Genomic DNA, 16,605 nt, shown 5'->3' on the forward strand with positions numbered 1-16,605 from the left:
TACCTTTAGAAAAACGTCAATAATATGTGAGTTAAGAATAAATCCGAAATTGCTGATCGTAGAAGATTCGGTGTATTTCCTCCCAAATGTAGAGTTCTCAGAATTTTCCCCATATATTACTGTTAAGTCTGTGACTTTTTACCCGGATGGAGGGCGACCTTCATCCAAGAATGTTCTAAGAGTCTCCGACAAAGAAAGAATGCCATGGAGAAAATCTTCATCCTATTATTTGGTTACATAATTATCAGATGGATTAGTACCTAAATTTGGTTTGCAAGTAGTTTACCTTATTGTTAGTTACACTGCTGATAGCTAAAATAATAAGATTAGACCCCATAACAACTGGCATGATAACAAATCTTCCTCCTACATACAGAGTCTCTTCATGAGCATATCCTACTGTTAGAGGTCTAAATTTGTCCAAAACCATGTAAGCTAGTTAGCTAATAGAAGGAATTGAAGTCAAGGCACTGCAAATCCTTGGTCAGATGATCAATTCCATGTGCGTGATTCTTTATCATCAGTTTTTTCAATAGTTTCACCAAATAATATTTGTTTCAATGACAACTTCACTTCCTAACTAGTTGTCCTTTTGCCTTGAGTTGACGATAAGAGTGGACAGTAGTTTCCTTTATTCGGACATCAATCCAAATGCTATTCAAGTTTTTCTGTGAGCCGTAGTTGTAAAAGAAAATCCACATTATCTACAACTGTATCTGATGTCATTTTCACTGCTAACTAAAAGAGGCCAATGCATGAACCCATTTCAAGCGTAAATTGGCATTGTCATGTATGTAACTGTAATGCTTATACTTTTATAGCTCCTATTTCTGCAAATGCCCACAAAACTATTCTCGGATTCATAAGGAACTTTCGTGAATGGTTTTATTATTACTAAAACGGTATATAGCTTATACGCAGTGCAACTACACAAGACTAAAACACTCCAAAAGATGCCTTCTTTATATGAAACAAATCAAGTTGAGTTCGGTAATGTTGGGTAAATGATTAGATTAGGCATGTATACGTAGTTATTTCTATCATTGCTTGTACGTCGCTTGCAACACAACTCCCCCTGTAGATTCAGTGTGCAATCAGAGATCGACCAATTAAATACTAATTTCAGAGTAATGGAGAATTCTTTCATAGTTGCACGCTTATTATATCAAACTCAAAATATGCTTTGTAAGTCGAGTTTTGTAAGCTATGGTTTTCGAATGAGATGTGTAGTTAATACTTTTTCACTTCATGAACAGTGTCATGAGCGAATAAGGCTCTGGTTTTTTGACTTTTGCGGGTGCACAGAGTCTTACTAATTTATAATACAATCTTATGTTTGTAATTCTCTAATAATAAGTTTTTGAGGCCTTAGATTCTATTCAGGGAGGAAGAAGATATAATTCTACCCTTGAAGCCATACAGACATACAGTGAATAAAACATTGGAGATGTCAATAATCATTAGAAGTTCTGTTCTGACAAACATATTGGTCATTATGTCAGATTTGAGGTATGAATTGTTCTCTGACTATTTTTAGTAGAAAATTTGTTAGATAACATATTTGTTTTGCTTTACATGTCATTAAAGGATGAGTTATATTCTGCAAATACATAATTCTGTTGATCTATATAAAGAACAAAATTAAATCCTTAAAAATGTCCAATCTGCCTAAATATTTGGAATTGAATTACAAAGATATGACTCATTTAATTCATAGTTCAAAAGAAAGTCAATTTGATTCCAAAGAATATCTTGCTATTTGAATTCAATTTTGGATGGTTTTTTGTACAGTTGCACGACACCACGTGTCCATGAATATTTTGAAACGCGGAGTGTTTATAGCTAACCTATTAAGAAAGAAGGAAAAATGTAAGGAAACACTCTGCCATCGCTAAAATATCATAACACGTGGTGTCATGCAGGTGTACACTGACCTAAGGTACATTTAACCATAGGAGCAAAGAAATTTTCTCAGACATCACTGAAAAAAGATCATTTGGTCTGGCCGAGTCTGTCAAGGACTTGTTTCCTGTTTTCCTTTCACATATACATTTATTTTGAAGATTACATGCATAGGTGTCACTGTGCAGAAGGATTGAGATGAATACTATTACCATATGTAATCATCTTATCTTAAGACAAGCCTTAGGTGAACAAGCCTATGGAATCTTCAAATTCCCAGTCCCATACTACTATATAAACACATCAACCTCTCCAAACCCCCAGAGCCAAACTCTTCAAGAAAGATCTAAGGCATCAACCATCACTCATCCCCATTACTAAAGCAGTACAACAAAGACACAAACGCCATTCACATACACAAGTGAGTGACAGAAAGGAGGAAATGGAGATGGAGATGGGTGATATTCATTTATATATTGTTCTCTTTATCCCTGTTGTTCTGTCAGGAATTTTCATAATGAGTTTAAACAAGAGAAAATTGCAGAGAACACCCAAGCTTCCACCAGGTTCAATGGGGTGGCCTTATATTGGAGAGACTTTTCAGCTATACTCACAGGATCCAAATGTCTTTTTTTCTACCAAACAAAGAAGGTTTCCATTTTGTCTCTCTGTATCTTCTTAATGTTATTCCATTTGTGTTTCCAAAAGTTTCTTTGTTTCATAGTACATTCTGAATGTGGTCCTGATGGTGGTGGTGTTTGTTTAGGTATGGAGAGATATTCAAAACCAACATACTTGGTTGTCCTTGTGTGATGTTAACTAGTCCAGAGGCTGCTAAATTTGTGTTGGTAACTCAAGCTCATTTGTTCAAACCTACGTATCCCAGATGCAAAGAACGATTGATTGGTCCGTCTGCTATTTTTTATCATCAAGGAGATTACCATATGCGATTACGGAAGCTTGTTCAAGGATGTTTGTCTCCTGAAGCAATTCGCAAAATTGTTCCCAACATTGAAGCAACTGCCATCTCCGCGTTAGAGTCATGGTCTGGTGGTCACATTGTTAATACTTACGATGAAATGAAAAAGGTTTGTTTTCTTAACTTGTAATAATGAATGGAAGGTTAAATCAAAACTCTAGTATGAAACTCGTGCTGTTTCGACTCCTTTTAGGCTCATTTTTAAGGACTTGACCTCTCTTAGGGGGACTCTGTTGTCATCTTCCTATATTATGATAAATGGTTGATATTAGAGTTTTGTTCTTATTAATGGGTTCTCCATACACTTGAAACTTTTGAAAGTAATGGGTCCTTCACTTAGTTGTGATGATGTTTTTTTTTAATTTGATTTGTAACAGTTCGCTTTCGACATTGGTATACTCACTATCTTTGGACCCTTAGATACCTACTACAAAGAAGAGCTGAAGAAGAACTACCTGATTGTAGATAAAGGCTACAATTCTTTTCCTTCATATATACCTGGAACTACCTATAAAAACGCCATCTTGGTAAGCAAGATAATCTTTCTAGAAACTTATACTTAATTATCATTTCCACTTTACATTATGTATATGAAGTGGATACATTTGAACTGACAATTTCTGCCTTTTCTTCAAATTATATATTTAAAGGCGAGAAAGAGGCTAAGCGAAATTCTAAGTGAGATCATATCTCAAAGAAAGGAGAAAAGACGAGAAGAGAAGGACCTCTTAGGTTGTCTGATGAATTCTAAAGATGAGAAGGGACAAATCTTGACAGATGATCAAATTTCAGATAACATCATTGGGGTGTTGTTTGCTGCTCGGGACACAACAGCTAGTGTCCTAACTTGGATCCTCAAATACCTTCATGATGACCCAAAACTTCTAGAAGCTGTAAAAGTAAGAAGTCCATAAACTCCCTATATTTTTCTTTTTTCTTTCTTGTATCTTACTTTTAAATCAAACTTGCTAATTGACTTGAAACTGCAATTGCTAATGATAATCATCTCTTACAGGCTGAACAGAAGGCAATATACAAACAAAATGCCGAAGGAAGCATACCCTTGACGTGGGCTCAAACTAGAGAAATGTCGCTTACTTATAAGGTAAGGAGTATGGTCTATCAGACAACTACTTGCTTACTTGGCTTAAACTTTGTTTACTCGACAATTTCTAGCAATTTTAACAATATTAGTAGCTGACTAAGGAGAGTTTGATTTCAGGTCATACTAGAGAGCATGAGGATGGCTAGCATTATTTCATTCACATTTAGGGAAGCTGTAGCAGATGTCGAGTACAATGGTATGTGACTTCTATACTATCTCAGTGATATGTATATGTAAGGGAATTTGAAGGCCTTTTGTTGTTTTGATTTTGTCTCAATATTCATTTGGGTTGGTTCTTGTCACAGGGTACCTTATCCCCAAAGGTTGGAAAGTAATGCCTTTATTCAGGAACATTCATCACAATCCCGATTTCTTTCCTGATCCTCATAAATTTGACCCCTCCAGATTCGAGGTATAGTTATTTAAGATATACTGTTATTTAATTATTTTGGCAAGTATATAAAATAAGATTTTTCATCTCACCCTACAACTAAGTGGCCTATGTTGCGATCCACCCAAAAGCTTTTGAAGTGTTAAACTTGTGTTTTTACTTGGATAAATGTCCCTATCAGAGAGGTCAGTAAATTCCTAATCAATAAACCTATGGAGATTAAGAGTATGAATTTTAGAGAAACAATTAATATAGATTTTATTTCTTTGTTACCTTAATCTTGCTCATAAGATTATTTTTAAGGAGACAAGAATAAAGAGTGTTTAATGTCATTCTGGAAAAGCCCAATGCCTCAAATATTTTCCAGCTTTCAAGAGGAAGAGACTAAGTAGGTATAGAATGAAATCCTTCACTCTGTACATTTGGATTCTTCTGTAGGTCGGATGTTTCCGCTACTTTCTTTCTTGTGTGGTTTAATTTTTCACAAGATCTTCTATGTCGGGGAGTAGGATTCTGAAAATGAACTTTATTCGCTCAATTTAATAGAATATGTTGAACTGCAATATCCAATTTAACTGAGCGATCTTCTGTATCGCTCATTTATAGAATTTAGAACATGCAGGTATGCAACTGAGAATTACAGTACATGCAACTGCTGTTTGTAGCTCTTAAAGAGTGAAATGTAGGTTAAGTTGCAAATTGTTACTATGTCAGAGATTGACATTGTTGTTGGAAATAGATTTCCTCTCTTACATGAGATCTCTTTTAAGACTCTTTCAAAGCCACCATAAATTAGAGAAATGCAGAGAAAATTCAGATGGTTCTTCTGGAACGATGGACATACAAATTGAGCAATGATAGAATTTTTTTTTGCACGTCATCGTAAGAGATTGAAATAACATGTTTTATATGTGCAGGTAGCACCAAAACCGAATACATTTTTGCCATTTGGAAACGGAGTCCATGCATGTCCTGGAAATGAAGTAGCCAAGCTGGAGATGCTCATTGTGGTCCATCATTTGGCCACCAAATTCAGGTACGACATAAGACGGTCAACAGCGTGTGGATTATTACTGTAGAATCATTCTTCCTACACTACGTCGTGTCGGCCATACACCTAGCACAGATACACCAAATTTATCACCTGCAGAGGATCTCTGCTTTATAAGGAACTTAGTTCAACCAAATAATCTTAAGAATCCAATTTTAGTTGTCTTTAGTTATTATAAGAACTTCCTATGTACGTCCCAAGTATTATGAGTAGAGAGTAAATTTACTACAATCTGAATCACAATAAAAGTTTGTTTTACTGCTATGAACTTTCTCATTCCTTGTCATGGGAGTACAAAGTTGAGAGTCCACTGCCTCGTTCTTTTTCCAAGTGTTCACATGTAGGGGTGCTCCAGTAATTTGTTTGCTGCATCACTTCTTGACAAACCATTTCAAAGTTTAGCCTGAGTATCATTCTAATATATTTAAGTCTCGCAACATTGGTTCCTTTAGAAAGGTTATTTGAGAAAGAAATACTAGGTGTCATTGTAGGCCTCAAGTAATCTGAAAACAGCTGGACAGTATCTTGGAAATTATTTGACCAAGTCTTTTTTGTTGTTGGTGTTTATGATTTTGAATGTAGGTGGGGAGTGGAGAAATCCCGAAGTGGGATTCAGTATGGCCCATTCCCAGTCCCTCAGCATGGATTCCCAGCCAGGTTTTGGAAAGAACCCTGCAGCCAAATACAGCATGAGGTAGCATAGAAGTAGTAACAGTCAGCTCTTCAGCAGCCCATCAAACTCATATTGGGAAAGAAAGATGCCCTTTTCATTTTGATCTTGATATTGTTATCACTTTCATTCAAGAAGGTTCACTTTTCACTCCGTTCACTATGACTCCAAATCTCTATTGTTCATTTGCAACATTGTAATTGTAAGTTCATTTGAGTACTTCAATTCTATAATATCATTGAAGTGCCCATATTCATCCTTAAAAGTATGGTTCGCATCAGAGTTAATATGATTCCAATACCTGTGGCATTGCCAAATGTCATCTTCGAAGATTCATATCCGTAGCAGCGTGGAGAATGTGCCACATTCTTGTATTATCATTGGTCACCTTGAATAGTGGGATGCCCTAAGCTGGAGGGCACCCTCCAAGAGCACAAAGTTGATGTATGTTTTGTAATAGTAGGTCCAAGTGCCACATACACCACATTTGGTGCTTCATCCTCTGATCCCCAACTAAGACGTGGCTAATACAAATTACAGACCTGAAGATTTGGTGTTTGGTGAGTGTACTTTTGTGGATGCATTCGGCAATAAATGGTCGTATGATTGACAGATTTTGGTGCAACCAGCTAGAAGGGGAAAAGGAAAACCATATCAGCAAGGTGCATCCATGATTAAATTTTTGGCATGCCAGAATACAGACTGAAACAGAAAACTCTAGACACCCTGAATGCATTAAAATTGCAACTCCTTACGTTTTAAAATTCCTTTTAACAGAAAACACTCTCCAGTTGCACCAGAACCTCCAAGTCTCCAACACTTTTTCACCACCAGGACACGACAAATCCACATGAAACCCTGTAAACTTTAATCACAAGGAAAAACATTAATTGAATGCAAGAAGTAAATAATATGCATGTGTGTATAATTAGCTCACCTCTATAAACTTATAATTTGCAAGTTTTACAGAGTAGAATGGACAACTTCTCATCAAATCAAATCTTTTGTTTTTTTTGCTCTTGGAGCCCATGGATCCTGAAAATGGGCTTTTTTATATTTCTTTTCTCAGAAAAACAAAAACAAAAAAAAAAAACAGATTACAATTTCGGGACACGAAAGATTCGTCAAATGGTACGCAACATCTGAAATCAATTTATTTTTATAATAAATCTATTGTTTCGAATTATTTAGAGATTCATAATTAAGGATAGCATCCAATTATTATAAAATTTTGAATTTGTTTATTTTTCAGGCAAGCCTTTATAGAGGAACTTCTAAGAAAGATACTAAACCTAGAGGACGACATCATGGGTTACCTCAACAAAAGAGGCAGGAGATCAGGGAAGCTTTTGAGTTATTTGATACAGATGGGTCAGGTGACGAGACTATATAACTTATAATGTTTAAGAAAAGGATTTTTTCTTATTTCAAACTAATTTGCTTGTTTTGACCTATTTCCTTAGGCACCATTGATGCCAAGGAGCTGAATGTTGCCATGAGGTATGCATCCCCTTAGTCAAGTATGTTGTTAGTTGTAATTAGCAGATATAACTAGTGATATTCTTTTGTTTCTTTTTTCACTGCAGGGCACTAGGGTTTGAAATGACAGAAGAGGTATTCTATTCGTCATGGTTATCCATTTCCTATTTTGGTAGTTTTAGGTATCAATTCATTAAACTATTTGGTGGGAGAATTATTATCGGGACATTGAGTCACCTCCTGCCCGCGTTTTCTCTGCATGGGTGTGATAAAATATTGAGATGCTTGAATTGATATATTGGCTAATGTCATAATCATTGTTTCATTTCAGCAAATTGCCCAAATGATAACTGATGTAGACAAGGACGGAAGTGGTGCAATTGATTTTGATGAATTTGTTCACATGATGACAGCCAAGATTGGAGAAAGGGATACGAAGGAAGAACTCATGAAAGCTTTTCAAATAATTGACCAAGATAAAAATGTGGAGTATCTTTTACCTAGTTCATATTGAGTTTCTTTTGCATGAAAAACTAATCATTGCTTGATCTGAATGTAGGGAAAGATATCTGCTACAGATATTCAGCGCATAGCCAAGGACTTGGGTGAGAACTTTACTGACCAGGAAATCAAGGAGATGATTGAAGAGGCAGACCGTGATCGTAAGTCGACCTTGGTTTGTAGTTGAATACCTTTTTTCTTTTTCTTTTTTTGGGCCTAGCGGTTCATCCCCTAAGTTTTCAACAAGAAGTCCAAACATTTTCAGTTGATAAAGTGTTCCTCTTCGGCTGCTGTTTTGATAGTAGAATAGCTTCTTGTAAACTGATTTTTGCTGGTAATAAGAAAAAGAGAAGGGAAAGGTTAAACTTCCAGCAATCCCAATATGGGTTCTTAGTTGAAGTAGGTGGGTATTTATGACGGTGTCTGTTGGGGTTTCCACGCCGTTCTAGGCTTGTCCGAGTAAATAATGTTACGTTGTCATAAATAAAACAGTTTGAATAGAGCATTTAGCGTAGTTCTTAGACTCTCTTTGCAGTATGCATTACTAGTTGCTCTTGCAGCTGATGTCTAAGTGCAATATTTTGAATGATTTTTTTTTGGGTGGGTAAGCGAGGTTTTTTTATTGAATTTAAAAGAACTAAGCTTGTTACACTCTCACATACTCCTAAGTTCCTCAGAAAAAGAACTAGGCTCTATTTCCAACCAATTTACATTTGGGATATGTGAAGCTAACAGATCCGCTAACCCATTAGCTTCTCTAAATATATGGCATATAGTAAAATGCTCCATTTGTCCCTTCATTTCTTCAATGCTTTTCATAGTCTTGTTTGCTACCCATGGGTGCTTCCCTCCACTCTGCATGAAGGATACCACATTGCTCGAGTCTGTTTGTGCTGCTAGCCGTGTTACATTATTCTTTTGTGCTAGTTTCATGTCTTGTTCCACTGCCTGCAGTTCGATCATAACAATACTGTGGTAGTGAGACTTGTCATGTCCTGCAGCCATTACCACTCCACTGTCTTCTCTTATGGCAGCAGCCCATCCTCCTTCCTCCCCTTGAAGTGTTACATCAGTGTTTAAAATGAACACCCCTCTTCCTGTTGTTTCCCACTTGCATATTTTAGTTTCTCTTGTTATCACCTCAACATTTACATTCCATCTTGACACAAAATCTTGCAGTTCTGCTCCTTGTTCCATCTTCAGGCTCAGAGAGTGAGGCTTTGTCTTTACATTTTGTATTACTCGTTGAATGATGTAGTCTGCACTATTGTGTTTGTTCTGAAAAATTACTGCATTTCTCTCCAGCCACACCCAATACACAAACCCATTCAGCAGTAGTTTGATAGCATCTTGCTTTCCACCCTTTCCTACACTTATCTGTACCACCCATGTTATTTCCAGTTGCCAGTTGCTATGCCTTTGTTTGTTATATTTTGAATATTTTGAATGATTTGATATGTGCAGGTGATGGTGAAGTCAATGCAGATGAGTTTATCAGGATGATGAGGAGGACCACTTATGGTTATTAGAGCTTTGTATCAGCGTTCCCTAAACTTTGTGTAAATTTCTGTAAAAGAGACCAAGGTCACCTTGGTTTTAAACATAACTTAGGAGTCCTTCCAAAGTTATTTATCTTGGAGCTGTTTGTCTGTGTATTGTTTGGATCCCTTTATTTCATTTAGTAATTTATAAAATCATCATCTGTTTCAATGTAATTGAAGCATCTTATGTTCTTACCAGTGGTCTTGAGATTATAATTGTGCTCCCCTCAGTTTGCAGGTTCAATGCATGTTTGTTTACTGTTTCTAAAAGTTAATAGTGTACAATTTTAGTCAGAGGAAATGGTCGCTCGTTAGTTTCCGTTGAAGTTTGGGACACGTGTCACACTATTGAACACAAAATCATCAAACCACCTTAGCACACCCGAACAGAAAAAACGTTGGTTTGCGTGATCAAGTTAGTTATTACATAAAAAATGGTTGTACCTCTTCTTTACCTACACATTGTATCATGGCGACCAACTCCACACTCAAATCCGCAGCACTTTTAGACCAAATGAAACTCCATCTCTCTACTGAAGCTGGCAAACAACTCACTAAAAAGATTCCCCTCGTTTATCAATTCAATATTGCTCCAAAGGTTTCTTTTTTGGTTTCTCTTTCTTTCTCTTTTATTAATAATAAAACACTAATCTTTTTTCTTGCCTTTGTTAGAAAATTGGGATTAATGAGGAGATATTCACTGTTGATCTCAAAAAAGGAGAGGTTACCCAAGGTTAGTCTTCTGAAGTGAATTGGATAGGAAGAAATGGGATAAAGTTTTGATTTTTATATAGTTATTATAGAAGCATGTAGAGATGAATTTATAGTACGAGGAAAATATTGTCATGTAGCCATAAAAAGTTTTGTTTCTTTATGATCTTAGCTTAAATTTTGAATTGAAACTAAATGTATTCATTGAGTCATGTATGTTTAGAGAAAAATAAGAAAGTGTACACTTGGTTTCTGTTTGTCTGTAAGGGCTCATAATTTAACGAATGCAACTGAGAAGTTATTGATTTTGAACGATTTTAGCTTAGTTACACGCTTATGTAATAAAGTATCTTCTATTAATGAAATCCAGGCCCGTTTGAAGGGAAGCCTGATGCTACATTTTCCTTGAAGGATGAAGATTTTGTTAAGGTTGCGTTGGGGAAGATGAACCCGCAATTTGCTTTCATGAGGTCTGTGACTTTTGAAATTGTATGTGGTTTGGAAGAAATTCTTTTTCTGTTTTGTGGTTTGATGAGGGGTTTGTTTATGGTTTTTATGGATACAGAGGAGCAATGAAGATCAAGGGTAGTCTCAGTGCTGCACAGAAATTCACTCCTGATATCTTCCCAAAGCCTTCAAAGATGTGATTGAGCAATCTATTTGAATGGTATTTTCTCTTAGAATATGCAACTGCAAAAAGTCTTTAGATTTACATGCTTGGTCTATTATCCATTCTGTAATGTTGTAGCAGATAGATTGCGAATAATGCTTGTTTGATCTTACTGGATTGGATCAATAGAATTTGTTGTGATTGTGATTTTCTTAATAGTTAAAATAAGAATATTTCATTCAGGTCATTGTGGTAAAATAAAATGTTATGTCTTCTTACACCGAAATAACAAAACCAACCTTCCCCTCTTCCCCATATTTTTCCTCTCTCAGTTGGCATGTTTGTCGTACTTAGACCTCATGGTCATTGACATGCATCTTGAATGACAAAATAGTCCCTCGTTGTGGATGCCTTAAAACATATTGGAGAGACCTAGTTTCTTCAACTCTTTTATCCCTTCTGCAGTTTGAGATATCCTTTCGTATCAACTAGAATCAACATTTTAATTCCCTATTACTTGAACAAAATGAATATCTTTAGCTAAGATGGTGCTCTTGATAGCAGAGAAAGGGAAACTATATGATGAGAACTGCTAATTAGTTTTCTTTGTTTAGGGAGTTTATGTTAAGAATGAAAAAAAAGAGGGGACTTTAGGAATATTTGGTAGGCCTGTTGCTACTTAGAGTATTTAATATCCGTCAGTAGCTTGTATTGGCACATGGCCTTCCTGTAAGTTGTGATGTGCGATCTCTCCGTCGAGGTGGAGTAGAGAATTTGATTGCACAATGGACTTTTTTCCTGGAAAATCCACTTTTTAGTGTAAAATTATATGAGTTAGTAGTGTGCAAGGGAAATATTCCCCACCCACTAGAAAATTTTAATAGAGAAAATTAAGTATAGAGCACATGATGAAAATTTAAGGAAGACTTATTCGTAAAAGCTCTTGAAGGTGGTTGAAAACTCTATTTTTGTGCTTGTATGTCTTGAGGACTCTATGTCTATTCTCTAGAACTAATCTCTAAGTTCTGCAAAACACATGCCTTTGTTGCAAGAGCTTGTGACATGCCAACTCCTTTAAAGGAGGAACTTTGTCGGTATTTAGTAGGCTCTTTATTCTTGGTGAAGTACATGTTTCTCATGGACTGGCCAAAGTCTTCTTCACATGTTGTGGCAACTTCGTCACTGTAAGTTGAGTTCTCTCATTTTTTTCAAACCTTGACCAATAGTGCTTGGTTTTCTCAAACTCGGGCAGCTGTCCTCCACTCCTCAGACAGATTACTTCCGAAACAGAATTTTGCTGATACGAATGAGGTCTTTTCATAGTCATAAGCGTTTATAAAAAATAAAGTGTAATCTTAGAATAAAAAAAGTGGAAGAAGACGAAAGAGAGATTGGCAGAACATAAACTGTTCTGGCTCTGCCCTTTTATTTATTAAGTCTGACTGAGCACACACACAACCAAACGAGCACACACAACTACACAAGTGGTACTCATACAATCATACACACTATTAAATACACCCACACCAATAAAAGCATTACTTTCTCGGTAACAGAATAAAACTTGAACATATTCGTTCAATAAATTCCCTTCCATAAGCTATTGACCCTGACAGGATATCCAATGCTAGAGCTTTGCGTCCAATGAGTTCGCAGCAGTAATGTCTTTAAAGCCAACACAGTTGGAGAGTGCAGAAGTGAGATATCCTCCGCAGTATGGGCTGCACTAAGACATATTCGTATCCTGGGAAACGAACACTATTATGAACAATTTGCCGGAACAAATATAAGTAAAGTAGAAGAAACAATGCAATTCTAGAGGGAAAATAATACACTGGTCAGCTCCAGTATTTTCAAGTCATAGTCTAACAAAAGCCGCCTTTTAAGCCTCTGACAGGCTGAAATATTGTATCCCTCGACCAGCTAGGAATGTGATGTCATTGCTTAATTACTTTATTTTCACACCTATGAAGCTAATATACCAGGACACTTACTGGCTACGTGCCAAATAGAATGAAAAAAATGGGTGGACCATCCATTTGGTGTGTGTTTGTGTACAGGGTGTAGCATGTTAGAACCGATGAAGGGAGCATTAAAATGTTTGTAAAGCCATCTATCCATTGGAAATGGCTTTAGGCATATATGGTTGAAAACGAACCTAGCCAAAACAATATAATTGTAAACAACTATGGGGATGTTCGGCCGAGATTGTATAGAGGGTGAAGTTTTCCTTGAGTTGTGCCCAAGTATCTGGCATTGGGTTAGGATGGAAATAACATGTTTATACGTGTGTAGCATGTGAAAGGGCACAGGAAAAAGCATACAAAAAAGTGAAGTACTTGTGAGCAAGAGATGTAAGGTGTGTAAGTGGCGGGAAGCGGTTGTGTTGTACTTTGGATACGATACTACAAATGGCATGACTTTTGTTCCCCTGTTCATCTTTTGACAAAACATATATTTTTGGAACATATACTTCCAGTTTCTAATAAAATTATCTTCTTACATGTGGGGCTTCATTGACGGTCTTCGGCACTCCGAAATGTGCTGAAGGCACGCTTTGATGTCTTGAGTGGTGTAGCCACATAGGTACGCCAAAGACACATAGTTATGACACAAATGGTATCACTTTTGTCATGAGTCTTTATTGATGATCCAAAATATGTTGGAGGTATCACTTTTGTCGGTGCGCCAAGGCATGCCATAAGCATGACACAATGTCTTGAGTGGCATCCGGCGCGGGCGCGCGAAGGTGTGTCTAGGCACGCCTTAATTTCTTGAGTGGCGTTTCCATGTGGGCACACCAGACACAACGTTATGTTATGAGTGACGTATCTGTGGTCACCGCTAGTCTGTAATAATAAATTGGATCAGTTTTGAGGAAAATTGAAAATGTTTGTGTAGTTATCCAGTGGATGGGAATGACGTTGGGGATCTACAGTTGCAAAAGAATTTGGGCATGTGGGTTTAAGATGATGTAGAGGGTGGAGTTTTCCTCGAAGTATGGATTAATGTTTTTTTTTATTTTTTATTAGGATGGCATTTGCTTTGTGCAAATTCCTGACAAGTGAAGGGCATAGAAGACGAGAACCATGAAGTACTTAATGTGTAATAGATGTAAGGTATACAACTGGTGGAGAGAGGTATTGTGGTAATTTTTCTTTTTAGAGTTCAAAATGCCATGACTTTTTCTACACGAATCAGTTTTTGTCAAAATTTATATTCCTGAAACACTCTTGACCAAGTCTTTCGGATGAAACTGACAAAAACCATCTTAAAAAAACAGGAGAAAAAAAATGAATAATTTGTGGGCTTCATTGGTGAGCCAGAGGCACACCAAGTTATACTAATGGCATGGCCTTTGTGGGCGAGAGGAGCATGAATTTTTGTTAGAAGCCGCAGGTTGAGCAAACTGGAGGTGGTCAGAATTGTGGTATGATCTTCTTGAGCAAGATGGGTGTGAGGTGAGGTCGTATGAGTGCTGAGGGTCAGTGTGTTTTGTGTTGGATATATTGTGAATAATGGCGAAGGTAGTGTGATATTCGAATTACCTGGGGAACCAACTTGTTGGGCAATGGTGTAGGCTACCGATATGTATTGTGTTTAGTGCACTTTTGTTGCAATTTCCGCAATCAATATTTCTTCCTTTTAAACTTCAACAATAACGTCGTGAGGATTGTGAGCTTTTAATCAGTAGTATTCAGTAATATTGTGCACATCACATGAAGGGGAATGCAAGAAGGGCCTGCATGAGTTCTTGGGCACTGTGGGTGGTGCTATTGGACTATTGGTTGCACATGGAAACCTAACTACAGCAATTGTCTGTTTCATGATCAAAAGAAGGGCCTTATGTGAAACTGACAAAAAGAGAGAAAGGCAAGCAATTATAGGTTAAGGTTGTGTTGATTGCAGGAGAGATTTTAAATCTCACTTGGAACTACAATTTATTCATGGGGGTCGTTCCACTTTCGAGATTTCAATAGGAGATTGATAATTCACCCAAGAAGGGCATCATACAATTTTCATAAAAACAATCACACATGGATGACATGGCAGGAAGTGAAAACGCAAGAGGGAACTTCTACCACGTATATTCTTCACTGTATTTACCAATAAAATCTCTGCAAATGCAAGAGGCCTGAGTTTGGACTTTTGACTGAAGTTGTTTCCAGATGACCGTCCACAGCGATCAGACTGAGAGTGCTCTTCTGAGAGCAATATGTAAGGACCAAAAGCTGTAGCCTAGAATTTGCTCTTTACTGTATGCCAAGTTATTCATGTCTAAATGAATTGCGATTGACAAAACACTGTTACTTTACCGAACCCAAATCACACAGTTGGGATCAAAAGTGACACTCCTGAAATTTCACTGTAGCGAGAGGGAAAATATATGTATGTGTAGATATGTGCGTGTATGCATGTAACAGAGGAAGAAAGAGAGACCTGCTAAGTGAAAGGTCATTTTCTTCACTTCCAACCACGAGGCAAATGACATGACTTGCAATGGGGATTTTAGTCAGAGACTGGAACTCTTGAACCAGGCTCCAAATGGCCCTCCTTCGCCATTTCTCCATTTTTGCCACAGTTACAGCTGCTGCTAAGTCACTGATACTTGATTATCTATCAGAAGAATGACATCAGCTACATCTAAAAGCAACTGCTATGTCCTAAGTTTTACAGGTAACAAACACGATATATAGCTTGGAAATATGGACTTTAAGAAAACAATTTCATGGCTTCAGAAGAAAACAACTGATAATAGAAAGACAAAGTAATATAAAAACTATAAAAATTACCATATGCAGCAGCCACAATGGGAAGTGGTAGAGCAGTTGGAATATACGAAAGATCGACCCCTTGTTTGTATAAGCCGCTTCCACTTTTCGCTGTTTAGTTAACAGCAAGCTTTGAGTTCTTGAGTAGTGGAAATAAGAAACAGATTAGACCAGATCGAGGATGATCCCTGATAGATTATTTGCATCTTACATTTAACTAGAACGTTCCATAAAATCTCTTTAGATCTTGCTCAAAAACACGAGTGTACTACTATTAACAGAAGAATCTAGCTTATTATCTCAACGAATCATATATCATCGAAGACAACCTATTCTGTTTCTTCTACGCCAAGAAAGTAGCTAGAAACCAATACATTTAACTGAAACGCAGTAATGTAATGCAACTCGCATAAATCTAGCAAGAAGTACCTCTTTTTTCTTTAAATCTGCTAGGCAGGATTCTAGCAATCTATGATAGTGTGTATATCCACAAAACACAGCAGAACCTCTTGGACCCATTCCATGCTGTTGGGTTATCTGCATTTGAAGGTCGCAGTGCAACATTTTGGTAGAGCAGGCACAATCCGAGGGCAATATGAAAAGTTTTGTTACGAGAAAAATTCAAGCACACCTGTGCAGTAACCTTCCGCATTGTTGGATGCATGAGAACTTAAGGCCAAGTAATCGTTTCCTGAGAAAAGACTTAAGTTATGCACCAACTGAGTACCCCCACTATCATCAAGACACTTGAGTTCATTTCCTATAGAAACACAATTCAGAACAAATCACATTGCATCAAAAAATTATTGGGTGAACTATATTACCCCACTAGATGAGCCAATTAGGATTTTCCCCCCACTAGATGGGAAATTAGGGTCTCCCCCCTAAATACA

At 37.0% G+C, this 16,605-nt stretch overlaps 3 protein-coding genes and 1 long non-coding RNA gene across 7 annotated transcripts; 3 read left to right on the forward strand and 1 right to left on the reverse strand.

Annotated features, from left to right (window-relative positions):
- The first annotated feature begins 499 nt into the window (after positions 1-499).
- Positions 500-6,385, forward strand: LOC147492233 (abscisic acid 8'-hydroxylase CYP707A1-like). Of its 3 annotated transcripts, XM_086569584.1 has the most exons (10): positions 500-1,509; positions 2,447-2,553; positions 2,669-2,990; positions 3,259-3,408; positions 3,532-3,780; positions 3,897-3,986; positions 4,104-4,182; positions 4,292-4,398; positions 5,295-5,413; positions 6,011-6,385. In XM_086569584.1, the coding sequence occupies exons 2-10, from the start codon at positions 2,474-2,476 to the stop codon at positions 6,129-6,131; spliced, it is 1,317 nt and encodes a 438-aa protein (XP_086425710.1). In that variant the 5' UTR covers positions 500-1,509; positions 2,447-2,473; the 3' UTR covers positions 6,132-6,385. The 3 variants fall into 3 exon arrangements, with proteins under 3 accessions (XP_086425710.1, XP_086425709.1, XP_086425708.1); XM_086569583.1 differs by lacking the exon at positions 500-1,509 and having other exon boundaries at positions 1,551-2,553; positions 2,789-2,990; XM_086569582.1 differs by lacking the exon at positions 500-1,509 and having other exon boundaries at positions 1,560-2,553.
- Positions 6,386-7,073: 688 nt separating this feature from the next.
- LOC147492234 (caltractin-like) lies at positions 7,074-9,793 on the forward strand. Its single transcript, XM_086569585.1, has 7 exons — positions 7,074-7,229; positions 7,351-7,474; positions 7,562-7,598; positions 7,685-7,712; positions 7,909-8,061; positions 8,137-8,239; positions 9,543-9,793. The coding sequence occupies exons 1-7, from the start codon at positions 7,074-7,076 to the stop codon at positions 9,605-9,607; spliced, it is 666 nt and encodes a 221-aa protein (XP_086425711.1). The 3' UTR covers positions 9,608-9,793.
- A 211-nt stretch (positions 9,794-10,004) lies between these two features.
- Positions 10,005-11,150, forward strand: SCP2 (sterol carrier protein 2). Its single transcript, XM_086569586.1, has 4 exons — positions 10,005-10,217; positions 10,292-10,352; positions 10,701-10,800; positions 10,896-11,150. Exons 1-4 carry the CDS (start codon positions 10,089-10,091, stop codon positions 10,975-10,977), a joined length of 372 nt encoding a protein of 123 aa, XP_086425712.1. The 5' UTR covers positions 10,005-10,088; the 3' UTR covers positions 10,978-11,150.
- A 902-nt stretch (positions 11,151-12,052) lies between these two features.
- LOC147492236 (uncharacterized) lies at positions 12,053-16,524 on the reverse strand. 2 transcript variants are annotated; one of them, XR_015200430.1, is made up of 4 exons: positions 16,142-16,524; positions 15,734-15,851; positions 15,381-15,557; positions 12,053-12,684 (listed from the first exon to the last, which is right to left on the reverse strand). It is a non-coding gene; the product is annotated as an uncharacterized LOC147492236 (long non-coding RNA). The 2 variants fall into 2 exon arrangements; XR_015200429.1 differs by having other exon boundaries at positions 15,734-16,524.
- Positions 16,525-16,605: the final 81 nt, after the last annotated feature.

The sequence above is a fragment of the Coptis chinensis genome, chromosome 6 (genome assembly GCF_015680905.1).
Source record: "Coptis chinensis isolate HL-2020 chromosome 6, ASM1568090v1, whole genome shotgun sequence".
In the NCBI taxonomy this organism is placed as follows: Eukaryota; Viridiplantae; Streptophyta; class Magnoliopsida; order Ranunculales; family Ranunculaceae; genus Coptis; species Coptis chinensis.

Coding starts and splice junctions, on each gene's coding strand:
- LOC147492233 (XM_086569582.1), top strand. CDS start 2,345: ATGGAGATGGAGATGGGTGATATTCATTTATATATTGTTCTCTTTATC. Junction 2,991..3,258: donor CTTACGATGAAATGAAAAAG/GTTTGTTTTCTT, acceptor GATTTGTAACAG/TTCGCTTTCGACATTGGTAT. Junction 3,781..3,896: donor AACTTCTAGAAGCTGTAAAA/GTAAGAAGTCCA, acceptor CATCTCTTACAG/GCTGAACAGAAGGCAATATA.
- LOC147492234 (XM_086569585.1), top strand. CDS start 7,074: ATGGACAACTTCTCATCAAATCAAATCTTTTGTTTTTTTTGCTCTTGG. Junction 8,062..8,136: donor TAATTGACCAAGATAAAAAT/GTGGAGTATCTT, acceptor ATCTGAATGTAG/GGAAAGATATCTGCTACAGA. Junction 8,240..9,542: donor TGAAGAGGCAGACCGTGATC/GTAAGTCGACCT, acceptor TGATATGTGCAG/GTGATGGTGAAGTCAATGCA.
- SCP2 (XM_086569586.1), top strand. CDS start 10,089: ATGGCGACCAACTCCACACTCAAATCCGCAGCACTTTTAGACCAAATG. Junction 10,218..10,291: donor AATTCAATATTGCTCCAAAG/GTTTCTTTTTTG, acceptor TGCCTTTGTTAG/AAAATTGGGATTAATGAGGA. Junction 10,801..10,895: donor CCGCAATTTGCTTTCATGAG/GTCTGTGACTTT, acceptor TTATGGATACAG/AGGAGCAATGAAGATCAAGG.